General features: G+C 36.0%; 1 protein-coding gene across 32 annotated transcripts in view; it reads left to right on the top strand.

Annotated features, from left to right (window-relative positions):
• The window catches only part of GPHN (gephyrin), a 282,202-nt gene that overhangs the window by 100,810 nt on the left and 166,084 nt on the right, over nt 1–15,308 (top strand). For 31 of the 32 annotated variants that reach the window (XM_042047195.1, XM_042047216.1, XM_042047218.1 and 28 more), the window contains one exon: nt 14,161–14,218. In XM_042047195.1, coding sequence (XP_041903129.1) covers nt 14,161–14,218 — 58 coding nt within the window. Of the gene's footprint in view, nt 1–6,579; nt 6,644–14,160; nt 14,219–15,308 lie in introns of those variants that run through there. The other variant, XM_042047190.1, reaches the window with a different exon arrangement.

Below are 15,308 nucleotides of genomic sequence, written 5' to 3'. Positions count from 1 at the left end.
AGTGTCACAAATCAATGTTTATTTCTTAAGACACAGGAATACTGAGTAATGCAAAGGATCAGACCACTGACAGTCTTATGACAAGGAGTTTTGTACACATTTGACTACTTCCAGAAATGATGTCCCTTCCTTCAGCAAAGTTGGACTCCATGCTGGTAAATGTCCTTTCTATCTCAGCAAAAGCTGCTCTTGAGGAGAGACTTTATCAGAAAATGCTTTGACATTCTATTATTCTGGAACAGGAGTGAACGATCAAATAATACATTCAAATACATCTCCACTATTCAAATTTTACAACTGCTTCTGTTGCTGCTTCATTTTAAAACACGTGGAAGAAAATGCTAACCGAAGTTATTGATCATTAGCCTGTGTTGTTCCTGTGTTAAGCTCAGGTCTGCCTCTTTTTCTTCTTTTGAGGGTGCTCTTGTAACAATCTTACAGGATGAAATAAACCATCTTTTGCAGTAGCTAGTTACAGGAGGAAAACCTCACAATCACTGGAAGAAAGTGATGTACTGTGTGTTCCTCAGCCTTGAGAAAAGGAAGATTAAGATTTGAAGGGTTTTGTGCTGAGAAGAGGCAAGAGATAGGTCTTTGTAAAATTGCTAAAAATGAGTTATTCTCACCAGAACTAATAATCACAAGCCTTTCTAAATACTCTGTTTCACACCAATAGATCATGTTTTCAGGCAGCAGAAAATACAACTTTTTCTGACTGGTACTGTTGATTAATTTGTAAAAGGAAAGCTATGTCAAGAAATAAGACAAATGTTTGTTTACAACTGCTATTAATATAAAAGTCTAGTAGTGGGATGGGTTGGGGGGTGTGAGCATGGGTTAAGGGAGGAATACTGAATGGATAACTTAAATTTAATATGCCACTTTGATCAAGTGGAGCTAAAAATACTGAGAAAACACAAGCAAGTCCATGAGGAACAGGAAAGCAGATGAACTAAGCAATAAATATTTTGTACTTGCCCAGTAAAAATGGGTGAAATGTTGAACATGAAATGAAACTGGTGAACCAAAAAATTGAATATTTGATTCCAGGTCAAAGTGTTTATAAAACCTTTCTCTGAGGAACTTTGTTAAAATTTTATGATGCACAACTGTTTTCATTTTAATTGAATTACATATTTAAGTGAAAAAGAGTCACCGAAAATTTGTCAAGTAGCTCTTTCCCAGTTTTAATTAGAAAGATCTCGAACTGGTATAAATGAGTTATATTTGCTACTAACAGCTATTCCTTTGCATCATTTTCATGGAACAACACACTGTTTCTAATTACACTGTTATAACATGCAACATATTTTATAGACTTTATAAATAAATTATGTCATTAATGTCATTTACCTATTGCCTTGTTAATAGCTTTTGACAAATAAGGACAAGCAAGTACTCCATACTCTGAGCTGGCTGGTTGTAAGAGAGGTCTGTAGCACAGTGCTGAGTACAAGCCAGCATGCTTTTCCTCTCAGCATGGTTTATTAGTTGTGGCTCAGTGCCACTCTCACTGTGGTACAGAGTTGGCTGTGATCGCATGTGGGATGCTGGTATAGTTCCCTGAAAATAACAAATAGACCCAAGATTTTGGTGGGGTTTTCTTTTCTTCCTTCATCTCCTACATTTAATAGTTCAGTTGTTAATAAAAGCTCTGAGAATTCTGCCAGAAGAGGTAGTAAACATTTTAAAAAACAAGTAGCAAACTTGCATTGTGATGCATCATTCAAGTATCTGTCACTTGCAATTGTTCAGAGTTATGTTTATTATCTTAATTTATTGTAAAATCGGAAGACTTCTAGTGCCTTCTATTTTCTTTAGTGCAATTTACTGTAGATCTGTTTCATGGATTGCATTGCTCTGTAAAAGAGAATTCTCCAATAATATGAAAGCTCTCCCTGAAGTATTTCTGTATTATAGCTACTTACTCAGCTGATTTTGGAAGGGGGAAAGATTGAGGGGAGGGAAATGGTTAAAAAACTTTTGTTCTGTGTTTTGCTCATGTATGTATCAGTGCAGTTCTGAGGATGAAACTGAGCTGGGGCAAGAGTAGAAATGCCAATAGTGGTACAATACTGTATGAATTTATCAATGTAAACTCAATGAGAAATTTAAAAATCTACGTATGGAGTTTTATGTTTTAATGCATATGTGGCACAAGTGGAGTCACCATGCTTCACTGTAAAGATCTGGCCACTATGGAGTAAAGATTCGCTGAACTGTGAACTAATCAGTAGATGTGACAGAAAGATAACCTTGAAACGAGCATGTTAGGTATCAGGTACTCAACTTTGTCTTTTATTCGTAAAAGGCTTCTCCCACATTTTATTTATTCATTGCAAATGGTTTTGAATTCAGTACAAGTGGGTTTTGGACAAATTATTATATACGACTTGTGAAGGTGAATCAGTGAGGGAATGCTTCTACTGAATATTTACTTTTCCTTAAGTAAGATGAAAGAGGATATTCTGTTTTTCATACTAAAACATCTGTAATCTAAGCTTCAGAGCATGAGAAGTCTATTTTTTTAAAAAAGCCATTTATTATAATTACTGTCTGATTTATGAAGCCAACTAAATGTGCACTGGGTAATCATGTTTCTCAGCTTTAAAGAACACTGCTGAATTTGGAGAAGCATGCTTTCTTAGCAGCTTAAGGTATACAGGCACTGCAGCTATGAAATGTATCTTGACACTTATCTGGGGTAACATTATGCATCAATGAGCATTTAAGGTCGGGTGATGTGGCTGGAGGAAATAGGAGCTAAAGCGTTGACTGCATCACTATTTGTCCTGACATGTTTTGGATGAAAATATAGCTGACAATATAGTTTATGTTAAAATAACCTAGTAAAATCTACCCATGATGTTCTGCTGGAGGGAAGGGAGGGGGGATATTTATAAGATACAAGATCTGGAGCTTTCTTTTAGTTTGTAAATGGTCTTTGGTCCACCAGCTTTCTAGATCCACCTTTTATGTTTTAAATGAAAGAGATTCTTCCATTGCTTGACCTGATGGCACCACCCATTTACCTCTAAGCTCTTTGATCAAAAAGGTAACTCCAAAATAGAATAAAACTTTGTGAAGCAATTATACTATGGCATTGCCAGCATAATATTATTTTGCAGTTTAACCAGAGGTTAAGGTCCTAAATGTATTCTAATGGCATTATCTATAGCGTTTTTTCTATTAATTCTTTAAATGTTCTTTCTTAATGCAATGCTGCATCTTAGCTCAGTTCCTAAGTTTATGTATCACTTGAACTCATTTCAGTATAGACTGGGATTATTTCTGGGCTTTTGTAAATAGCTTTTTTGGTTGTTACTGTTACTGTCTAAAGAGTGAGGATGTTTAGTGCTAGTTCTGGAAGGAAAAGGCAGGTTTCATAATAATAATTGGTTTTTGGAGTAAAATAGTAAATTGTGATTTGGCAAGAAAAATTGCAGTTTCTTACAGTGGTTTTTTCATAAAGCCCAGCTATCTCTGTACACAAACCTCATGTATTTGTTTTTTATATCATTATCTGTGAGAGTCATGCATACACTGTGCTGTCCTCACTACCAGCTGGCAGATAGACTTGCCCTAACCATATTTGATTTCCTTTCTGCACCATGGCTCAGAAAGTACTGTGGGAAGTATTAGCAATGTTAGTGTTGGTCACCTTAGTCATTTGACTATTGATAGTCAGGAATTCAGCCTTTCAATTAATATAATGTGGTTCTGGGTGTATAGTCTAAGCAAAATCCATGGTGCTTAATCTTTTCCGATGGGATTCTGTGATCATAGTTTACATAGTGGCTACTTCAGATGCCTCAAAACACATCTAAGCTGTCTGTGGTACTTGCTGGTAGGATTGCAGGTTGAGCATTTTTCAAGACTGTTCTCCAGATACATGAAACTGATCATTTGTGAGAAAAAGGAGACCAACACAGACATGCTGGAAAATGAAAGATCCCTACTGCTTTAATTTTTTTTTCAAACCTGTGTGAGGTTATAATTTCCAAATACACTGATAAGTGGCAGAGACTTCTAGACTAAAATTCTGCTTTGGATATGATACCCTCCTCCTGTCACTTTTGCTGTATTTATCTAGACAAATTGACCAGGCCTCCCTGACATGGAATAAACATGCCAGTGGTCAAGGAAGTTACTAATTTTACACAAATGTAAGCTCCAGGATTCACCTTATCTGTTTTTACTCCTGTGTTGGAGCAGAAACTGAGGAAGAGATCAAATCTCTGCTTTGTCCATGTTCTTCAGCTCGGGAATTGCTGGAGGCATGTTGAAGTTATGGGCATGTTATAGTCACTGTCACACAAAGGAAAGTGATAGTAAGTACTGTGGTGTACTCAGTAACCTTGCAGTCTTATCTTAAAGTCATATTTATAGGGGGAGCAGTAAAAAGAGAGAAGGGCTTCAGAAGATGGAAGCAGAGGGGATTGTTCTATCTAACTATTATTTTTGCTTTTAAGAGAACATCATATAGAGTAAATGGAGAACATAGCTGATAGTGACTTACAAGGTAAATTAAAGCTGCAAATAACGAGGAGTAAATAGTTACATTTTGCCAATGGATTATGTTTGTGCAAAGTATTTAAAAATTAAAAATAGAAATTATTCTTGGGACCTGAATGGAAAAAAATGTGCGAATAGATTTAATCAAAGCCTTCTTAAGTTGTCAAAGATCAACATATCCACAGCCTCCCATGTTTCTGAATATTGAAAGAGTCAAGTTCTTATGTGTTGTGACATGAATAGCAGAGACATCAAGTGGTTTTTAAATTAATCTAGAAACTTTTTGTTGACATTTAAATGATCAGATGCAAAGAAAAAGGGAGTGACAACTACAGAAAACAAAAATGAGTTCTAAAAACCCATAGCCAATAATATATGAATAACAAAGAAGTGCTTTTCAGTATTTTAAGTTTGAAGCATTCTGGCATATTTTACAAGCAGCTGTAAAATACGGATGATGACGACTTCAAAAGTAACGGTAAATTATCTGGAATGGCGATATCTATGTGAGACATGCAATAAAATCTCACTTGCAGTATTGTCAGTAATACTGTTTGTTTATAGAAAGTTCCTTCTAGGTGTGAAGACAGATAGATCACATGTGGTATTGTTTTATTCCTACGACTGCGTTCTGTGGCTAAACAGATTTTTCTTTTTCCATTGCGCATTCCCCAGCACAGAGCATACACTAAGAAAACTCCCTTTGAGTCAGATCACTATTTTAAACACAGTTTAATTGACCCATTTAGGCCACACAGGGCAATATATGTGTATATATGTGAACACACTGATGTATGAAGAAAGAAGAAAACCAGCAAATTCTGCTTCTGAATTTAACTGTCTGGAGAAATATGGACATAACAAGACTGCCACTAGTTGTATGCTGGATCATAATCATAGTTAACGTCTCTCTGGAATGTGGTGGAGCAAAATGAGGCGTTAGAGCTTCCAGAAGGTGAAGTATTGTGTGAACAAGTTTGTTAGCCTTTCTGGATGTTGCTAGTCTCTGAGACTCCTCTGTCATCCTTGTAATTTCATTGTATTATATATTTTGGGGGTTTTTTTTAAACAAGTTATTTAAAAGTTCTGGTGGTCATCCATAACCCCTGTGATATGAATTGTAAAGAAAAAATTTTATCTAGAATCTGGAATGATCAGACCATTCCCACATATTCTCCACATTTTATTCTTTCCAACTTTGAATCATCCTGCTCTCACCTTTAATTGTTACTGATTTTTTTGGAATGAAGATATTCTCTGAATGTCTTTTTGCCTAATCATAGAAAGTGCTCTGACTGCTCTTTTCAACCTGTGGTCTGCAATTCATTCCAGCCTGTTCTCCAACATCAAGTGTTCCTCTATTACTGGTCCCACTTTCTGGTTTTATGTATCTCAGTCAAACTTCCTCTCTTTAAAATAAACACTTAATTTTTTTAACCTTGGCATAAGCTGGCACATGGACTTTGTGTGTCTAACCATGCTTTACAAGCATGTTCACATGCTCAAGTGTCTAAAAATGGAAGAGGAAATATGCACTAAAGTTATTGGAAAGAAAATTATAGTATGGTAGTGGAATGTGAGCAGCATATACATGGAAAAAGCCTGAAGGGTTCATGGGAAAGTGCAATATTTTTAAAATTCATTTAAAAGTCCATAGGGGAGGTAGACAATGTTAATATATACAAAAATTACCTCTGCGGTTCTACTAGTTGTGGGTCAACTTATTCTCACAGAAGGAATCTTCTTAATACTTGATTCAGATGGTCTCTCTTCTATGTTTGGGTAGGAGCAAATAGAGCTCAACTGAAACGGTAGAAGTGTCAGCAAAAATAGCTTTATCTGCCTGCATAGGTTTCTACAAGGTGCTATGGTAATTTACCAGTGAAATCTTTCATTTCCAGGCGGATCATTGCAATCCTTATCATATCGCCTAAATCCTTTAATTTGCAGTGCCTTCCAAGGTAGGCAAAAGGTCACTCTCCAGCACCCAAAAGGTGGGTGAGGATTTTCTGACAGGCAATTGCTAGCAATATATATGCAAATGCTCTGTATCTCTCCTAGGTATGTACTTGCTGGAAAAAATGCAAATACATGCTTTGCCCTACCATGATATTTCCTATAGGACAAGGTAAGATCAGCATTTATTATTGTCTTGGCACTTACTAGAAATACTTCTTTTCATACAGTGTGTTAAAGTCCTCAGTCTACTGACTAAATCCCAACATGGGTATTAAATATATATTTCTTTGTCTAAATGGTGAGAGTTTTACTGGTTCTGTGATAATGATTTTTGTCTGCTTCTGCTTATTTTTTCTCTCAGGAAATTTCAAATCTTGCTCATGTTGTTTAATGAGCTGGCTGGTCAAGCATCTGATGCCCCAGTGGGAACTTTCAAAGTCACTGAACACATTTTTACTTAAATCTAGCTGACATTTCTGTCTGTTTGATTTAATGTATGATTTCCATATTTAGATTACCAATCAGATGGAGCATAGTACAATCATTCCTCTGCACTATAAACACACATGCATCCTGCACAGAAGTGGGCTCTTTTGCTGTTGGTCCACATGGCAAGAGCATTTTTAGATTCTGCTGGCATTTGGGAAGACTTTATAAGTCAGTTTTAATTATAAATACAATTTTGAATCTGTAATGAAAATCCTAAGTGCAGAATTAGTCTTCAGTACTTTATTCTCAGACCGTTTCAGTTGCTATAATCTGGTAGAACTAGTCTATTACAAATGATGAAGTATTTACTTACCAGTTAAATGCTAAAATCCTAAAAAAGAGCTTGATGTTATAAATATCCATATTTTTTATACTCAATTTCATTTTATTCAAAGGTATTAAAATATTTGCTATTTGCGTGCTTCAAATTCTTACCATGAAACATGCAAGTATTGATGAATGGACTTTTGACCAATTATTAATTAATTCTTTTAGTGAAAATCAAAACTTAAATTGTTTTTGCTTCGCATGGAAGCTCAGTGTTCCTCCTGATTTTGCACAGAAGGCACCTCCCCATGCTGAGATAAAAAAAAATTGCACCACTGAAAAGTCCATGTATTCTAAGTGTTCTCTTTATCCAATTTGTTTGTTTTGGGTGACCATGCCTGCAAGCCCAAAACTTCTTGGTGATGGTGCCTTCCTGTTCCCCTTGTGCATCTTTATTAGGCAGTAAGCAAACTGATAAACATTTTCAGGAGGAGGCAGTCCATCTATTGAGCTGTCCTTTGGCTGACAGCAGTGTTACCACAAACTGTCATATAGGGCTGTGCCCCCTGTGCTGAGGTAAAGCTACCCCCTAGAAAACTACACTAAGCTCTGAACTCATGTGGACCTGGATAACTACACAGAGGTGTGTATGTTAAATTCATATACTTTATAACAGCTCCAGCTTTCCTCTCCAAAATTAAATCAAGTCAGATTAATTCTGCTAGAAGGGAAGAGTGACTCCTGGTCCTGGGATTGCCAAATGACCTACATATGCCCTCATCCCTAGTTTCTGACATATGTTGAGGACGAAGATCCTTGTCCTATTCTCTTCCATTAATAGACTGTTGAGGTGATAATATTTTCCTGCTGGAAGTGTCTGAAAAATTATCCTCTTCTGATTTAGTTTGCTTTTCCTATAGTAAAATTAAAAGAAAAGAAAAAAACAAAAAAACAAACCAACTTTGAAGAGTGAAAGAGAAAAATAACATGGCTTTCTTCTGTAAAAATTATGTTTTCATGTAGTTTGTTGCTTTTCTTGGGAAAAAGAAAATCCTGAAAGCAACAGAAAATGTGGTATACTTGTTACCCTTAAAACAGTGATAAGGTAGGGGATAAAAATTTTTATTGCCTCCCTCTTCTTTTTTTGTGTGTGCAGAGAATCTTTGGGACATGGTGAGGCAGAGGGCGAATCCTGTACATTTGATGTCTTAATCTCAGAGCTGTTGTTCATGAGAGACATGAACTGACAGAGGGCATGTCTGCAATAATTTGATTTCTGTGAGGTTTGTCCGTACAGCGTGTTGAAGTTAGCCTGAGACTGGGGGAGGAGGGAAGTAAGTTTTCAAGGATCTAATTATTGAATCCATTAAAATAATAATAGTAATAGTAATGATAATAATAATAATGGTAATAATAATCAAACCCCAGAAAGAAACAAAATACTTGGGGTGGATCTTCATCAAATCATTTTACACCTTCGAGTAAGTAAAGCTGTCACCAGGATCCTCTTTGGAAGCTGTTTTGCCCAGTTCATTGCTGGCGAGCAGCCAGCAATAGGAGCTGCAGCCCAGCTTGCTGTAGCTGCCGGTGTTCTGTTGTGTAGGAAGGGAGCCCAGAATAGCAGCTTTCTTATTACCTCCCTCAGGGTGCTTTAACAATTTCTCAGAGGTCAGTAGAAACTAGTTATCAATTAAAGGAGCTCTGTGTCTGCTTTTAATGTATCTTACAGGTAGTGGAGACAAAAGCTGCTTTCAAATGCTTTCAAATCCTGCTACGTCTTTCCTTGGAATACTTTGTGAGGATGTGAGGATCCAAGGCCGGTTGATTTGTTGATATCACAGGGGTCAACATCAAGGTAGTCCAGTTGAGTAGGCTAAGGATGCTGACTTGGTCAGTTTGCTTTGGCAGGAGAAGTATTGTAGCAAGTATTCATTCAGTAACCTGTAATAAAATGAGCATGCCTGTAGCCTTAGAAATAGCCAGTCTGGCTCCCAGTCATTTGGTCTGCTCCCAAGAACAGTCTCTCCTGAATAATCTGCTTGGTTTATAAATCAATCAAAAGACTGAATATCCTGATGGCAGGTAACAAATATATTTGTGAGATGGATCTGGAAAAAAAATGCCAAGTGGAGGAATTTGAGTTTTGCTTTCATTAAAAGATGAAGCAGAGTTTCACTGGGAGGCTTAGTGACAACTTGATATTGTTTAGACAGTGATCTATCTGAAGAAGGATTAATGTTAATTAAAGTGGCGTTGGAGAAATTCAGCAGATGACAGCAGCCAAGCTGGCTACAAGCTATTTTTAGAAAATTTACTTCATTGCATCTAGTATGACTCATTTATTAAGTTAACGGATGAATCAATAGCTCAGCTTCTTATGGCAGTCCCTGAATGTGGGGCTTGTATATAAAGACTGTGTTCATATCTTTGGTCAGAATTCAAATTATAAAAGCTGACCTGTATAGATTCAGTCCAAGTGCACAAGTGTCTTGCACAAAATGTAGCTCTGCAATAATACTCCAATGAGTCCATCTGAACATGGATATGTAAAGGGGCACAGGGGAAAACAGCCAGAAGTCCAACTTGCATTATTTGGGAAGTAACACAAACAGCAAACAGGTCAGCTTGTTAAAATAATGTAACAGAGCTGTAATTTATTTCTCTTTTAGTTTTGTCTTGAGTGTATTTTTCATTCGAGCTGTGGTTCATTGTTTCTTGTCTCCATTTGAGCACAGTTCTTCCTGGTTTTCAACTTTGCTTAACTTGGGTGTAGTTTTCCCTCTTCCATGGTATTCTGCTTTAATCTGTGAAGTAGTAAAGCATCCATCTGTTCCAATACAACTGTGTTGGCCTTAGTTCAGTTTATTTCCTGTATTTTGCTAATTTCTTAGGTTGCTATAGAAACCTTGTTTTTCACATTCTCCTGAATCCTTTTTGTGAACTTTTGTGAACCCAGTCTGAAAAGATAATAAAGGCACTTAGTTTCTGTTATTTTAAAAACCTCTGGTAAAAATAATTATATTTATTATTTCCTGATTATTTTTATGGATTTTCTATCTTATCTTTTCTGATCCTTCCCTCAAAGGCCTTCACCACTTTAGCCCAGTATAAGGTGTTGTTCTTCATTATTATTGTGTCAGCTCTTATTTCTACATCTCGGAATAATTTCGTTTCTCTTTTGCAAAGAGGTTAGAGAATTGGGCTATCTGTATTACATGCAAGGTATGATACAGAGCTGATAAGACTGATGTCTATCAAAATTTGAGTATAAATTGTGGCACATTTGAGATTATCTGTTGCATATACAAGTGAAACATTAAAAATAACTAGTATTTAAAATAATTTCACTGTTAAATAGCATGGCTTGTTATAGTGCGAAAATACTGCAGTTTGAGAGAGAGACTTTGCACATTAGGTCTCTCTAGATGAAGTTTGTGACCATCTTTTCAGTGTGCTGGAAGTAGCTGGCTGTATATTTCGCTTTGCTCTTGGTTGGGTGTGTATTATCAGAGAGAAAATGCTATTTATATTGGAAGATGCTGGATGTTGAGTTGTTCGACTGGAGAGAAGTATAATAAAATATGTAAAAAAACTAAAACATGTGAAAGACAAAGAGTGAATCTGCACAAAAATTGGGCTCCTAGTGATCTGAATTGTGGCCATTCTGACACAATATTTGCTGCATTATATTTTAGCATGCAAAGCCCATTGTAATTATTGTATACCCAGTCATGCTAGCTGGTTCTTTGCTCTTCTGATCACAGTTACTTCTTGAAACATTGTGGTTAAGAATGGTACTGTAAAATATTCTTAAAAAAACAAGGTTTTTCTCAACAAAGTAAAAAAACATGCCGCATGCAAGCCCTCTGTCATACTCTGTGTATCATCCTGTAGCTGAAATCTCCTGTGTGTAATTGTCTGGTCTCTATTCTTTCCGATGTCAGTAATCAAATCAAGGATTTGCACAATGACAAAGCAAGCTTCCGGACAGGCCACAATTGATGGTTACACTTAAATGTAATTCAGAGAAACACTTGAAATATAAAGTTTTCCTCAAGTTGGACACATCCATTATTGCATTGATTTTCAATTTGCCTTGATTTTGTTGTTTTTTTCTGACCAATCATCACAATGTTTTTGTTTTTCTCTGTAACTTGTGTGTCTGTCACGTTGTCTAGTCCCTTACATTTCAGACTTGGAGATTTGTAACAGTGATGTGGTAGCACCAAATTAATCACTTTCAAATTTCTCAGAGCATTTACCTTGAAGTTGGAATAAACTGGTATTTATGGGTTTTGGGTGAAGAGTATGCAACGTTTCACAACTGGTTCTGCCTCTTTAGTTTCTTTGGTGAGTGAATGGTACAGCATAATAGTTTTTGCATGACATTGAAACTAAGAAAGATATTTTGCAAACAAAAGTTGAGTGGTTTTAAATTTTGTCTGTATCTTACTGTTCACTACTCACAGCCTGCCAAATAGGTAGCTTAAATCTTTTTTTTCTTATGTACGCATTATTATATAGTAAAACAAAAGTTCTGTTTCTTACATATCATACTTCTGACCAGTAGAAGAGTTCACAGTGTGTTAGCTGCATCCTCCCAGTGATGTGCCTTTAAAGTTCTGTGAAACTCACAGCCAAACTTTATACACAAAACGAAATGTCTTTTTTATGTCCTTTGTCAGTTAAATCTGTTACTATAATCTGCTGTGGTGGATCTCTTTCAGAAGTTATAAGATTGAGTGAAATCTAATGTTCTGAGATGAAGGAAGTATAGACTTCCTTAAAAACTTCGTTTCAAATCTGAGGCATTGCTAAAATTGTATATTAATGTTCTCTGATTCTCTTTCAGCTTCAAATTTGTCATTGTTTATGTTTGTAATATGGATTTTTAAAATAAAGGTGTCAGTGTAGGATTGTAAATGGCTTAAGAGATATGTGATCTGAAGCTATCAGTAAGAGATTGTTTATTTAAACAGTAACAATTTTTAATATGTCTTTCTCTTTCAAAAATGTGGAATTGTGGTAACTGACATTTTACTTTCAAAAAGTGGTACCATTTGAACTGCAGCTTGGAGATTCAGTGTGTTAAACTCTTGACACAAAACTTTGCAGAACTATTTGCATAGTGATGTTAATTAATGGTTTAAGCAAGTCAGATGACTTTACTGAGTAAATTATTTTGATTTTTTTTTTTTTCTGATATTCCAGGAAAGTGCTTAGTAGTTGTGCCAAGGGTGGCCAATAAAGAAATCTGCCAGGTGGAATTCCATGTTGCTGGCAGCAGAGATTCTGTATTCTCCTTTTGCTAGAGGGTAGAAAGTCAATGAAGTTAATTTTTTGGGTACTCCAAAGTGCAGGCAGGAATGGATCTGAAAGTAGTACATAAAAGTTTCTCTCTCATGGGCCTCATTCTAGTAGCAATAGGACTGGTCAGGTGTAATGTTAATGTGCCATCTAAGCCGTTACTTGTCACGGGGTGATGAAGCAGTCTTTCGTCATGATGCTAAAGCCAATTTCTTGTAGCTCTCCCTAGAAACACCAGTTGAACAAAAGCCATGAAAAATAAAAACTCATGTCTGTACTTGCACTGGCAAAAGAAGTTTCCCTCCAACTTTAAGCTCACTTACTGAATGGCAGCAATGGAAGTTGCAGAGGGAGAGAGCAATTGCTACACTCTCTGTCCATGATGAATTTGGATGTTGTGATATCTGAACCCTGTCTCTACCTCAGAAATCGTAGCTGATGTTACCTGGAGCAGTGATGGACTTCAGACTTTTCCTGTGCAGACTTAATCCTCTGTGTAAAGCCTTCAAACAGTTCATTTACAAGAGTGACTTGCTTGTAGAGATATGGAAAGGCAGGACTTACATGGAAAATCGTAATGTATTTTCTGTGTTATTCTCTTCTTCCTTTTTTCACTTGAGCAAACAATATTTATAATAATTTCAAGATATAAGAAAATACGTATGTGTAGAAATGCTGACAATTGGAAAGAAAAATTCCAGTAATAGGGAGATAATTCAAATACACATTTGATAGGTGTCTACTGGTTTACAAAAAATAGTTTCTTATGTGACTTCCATTTTTGTAGGATCCAGAAAATGAATAGTATTGCTGTGCAGAGCCAGCAGGAGGTCATTAGTGCACTTATATTTTTAGGTCTGAATTGTCACTGTTGATGTCACTGCTTCATGAAATAAAAGTAGCCATGTCTGCATGTCTCTGGGGAAAATGTAATATTTACCACCATTTATAGTACATACTATTCACGAATCTTCAGTATGTGAACTGTTCTTTACCAGGATTTTTGTAGGATTTTAAAAAGTCATTTCAGTGAGTTCCATGTGGAACAAAACCCTCTATTTTTCCGTGTCAATGCCAGCTGTTGCTCATTACCCACTTTTTATTACCAATCATTAACTGCAGAGATTTTTCAAACATGGAGGCCATAGAGTCCGTGTGATTTGTGATGTCTGTATATGCACATTTAATTTAAAAATTCCTATTTGTAGAATTGTATTTGGATGCATTTCAGACTGTATAGCAGCATAGTGAAATATGCAGTGCAAAGCACATCAGGCTTCAAATATTTAAACTCATCCATATGCCTTAGACAATCAACAAGAAATCATAGAATATGATTGCTGATGGCCATTAATATAAGAAATACTATCCTGGTAATGGTAATTCTGCTTGGTTGACTTAATTGTTAAGGTGATGGACACCTTGTTTCTAGTATTTATGTTAATCACAAAGATTTTTTGTTGCATAAAGAAAGGAGTTTTTTTGCTTTTGATTTGAGACTTACTGGGTTTTACCTCTAAATTGGTAGAAGGAATATTGTGTTTTGGAGCAAGTCATGACACTCTTAACATATTGTATTTTCTGTTACTGATTTTGAGAACATTTTTCTTCTCCTGATTTCAGGTTGGGTGGGACTATATCTGCATACAAGATAGTGCCAGACGAAATAGAAGAAATCAAGGTACAGTATTACTGCTTTTCCACACTGAATTTCTTTGTTTGGAGAATTACAGAAATGTTACATTAAAAAACCACGTTATTTCTTGCTTTGAAGTGTATCATAGGGGAGAGAGGAAAGTGTCTAAAGTAAAATTATTAGATCCATATTTATGCATCTAAAATAGAATTTTAGTTATTTTTACAAGTACGGTTTACCTTCAGCCTAAGCTGACTTCAGCAGGATTTGTTTGATGCCAGAAACCTGTGTAATTCAATCTATTTCTACTTTGCTACGTGAAGACAGATGCAGGACTGTGATGAACACTGAGTTGTATTTTCATAACAAAAAATATATGTAGTGTCCTTCTGCTTTTGAGATCAAATGCACATCCATATTTTTCAATATTGTCTGTCTTAAGGGGATAGTATGAAGTCATGGGTACTCAAAATCATTATAAGCTCTTTGATTTTGAATAGTGGTAACAATAAATACTGAAGTTTACCTTCAAAGTAATGTGCATTATAACAGCATTCGCTTTATCCAAGTCCACTCATGAAAAGTACTTCAGCAATTTGTGTCAGTTTTATTTTTCAGTGGAGTGAAAGATGGGTACTGGGGGGGGCGGATTTTGGCCTGGATCTGATAGCACAGTTTGTGTAGCTGGTTCTTTATTTGGTTGTTAGTATCAGTCATTTGGTTGTTAGGTCAGTCTGACATATTGCTTGCTCATTGTGACTGCTTAACCCACTGTGCTGTTTCACATACTCATTTTCAGCTGTGCAAAGAGAATTAAGAGTGGTTCTAAAATCTTGTGAAGGGAAATGACTGTATAATATCTGATGTAGACGTGACTTCGCAGTGTGTAAATGGTGAGAATTTATTCCTCTTCAATTAGTATCAAACCCACTGCAAGCAAGTCGCTGCACAGTGAGTGCATGTATCTGCATCAGTCAAAGTTATCACATCATCATGATCAAAATTTATTTTTGTCATCTAAGATTCATGGACTCCTCTATCCTGAATTTTATCAAGGGGAGCGTGATTTATTAGGATAGATCCAGTGTTCAGACTTTGGTCTTGGAATAAAAGAAAGAAAGAAAAGAAAGAAAGA

Source organism: Corvus kubaryi, unplaced genomic scaffold (assembly GCF_017639235.1).
Source record: "Corvus kubaryi isolate FWS band 111438036 unplaced genomic scaffold, C.kubaryi_AGA036_p1.0 66, whole genome shotgun sequence".
Taxonomy (NCBI): domain Eukaryota; kingdom Metazoa; phylum Chordata; class Aves; order Passeriformes; family Corvidae; genus Corvus; species Corvus kubaryi.
This window is presented reverse-complemented; position numbering and strand designations above follow the sequence as displayed.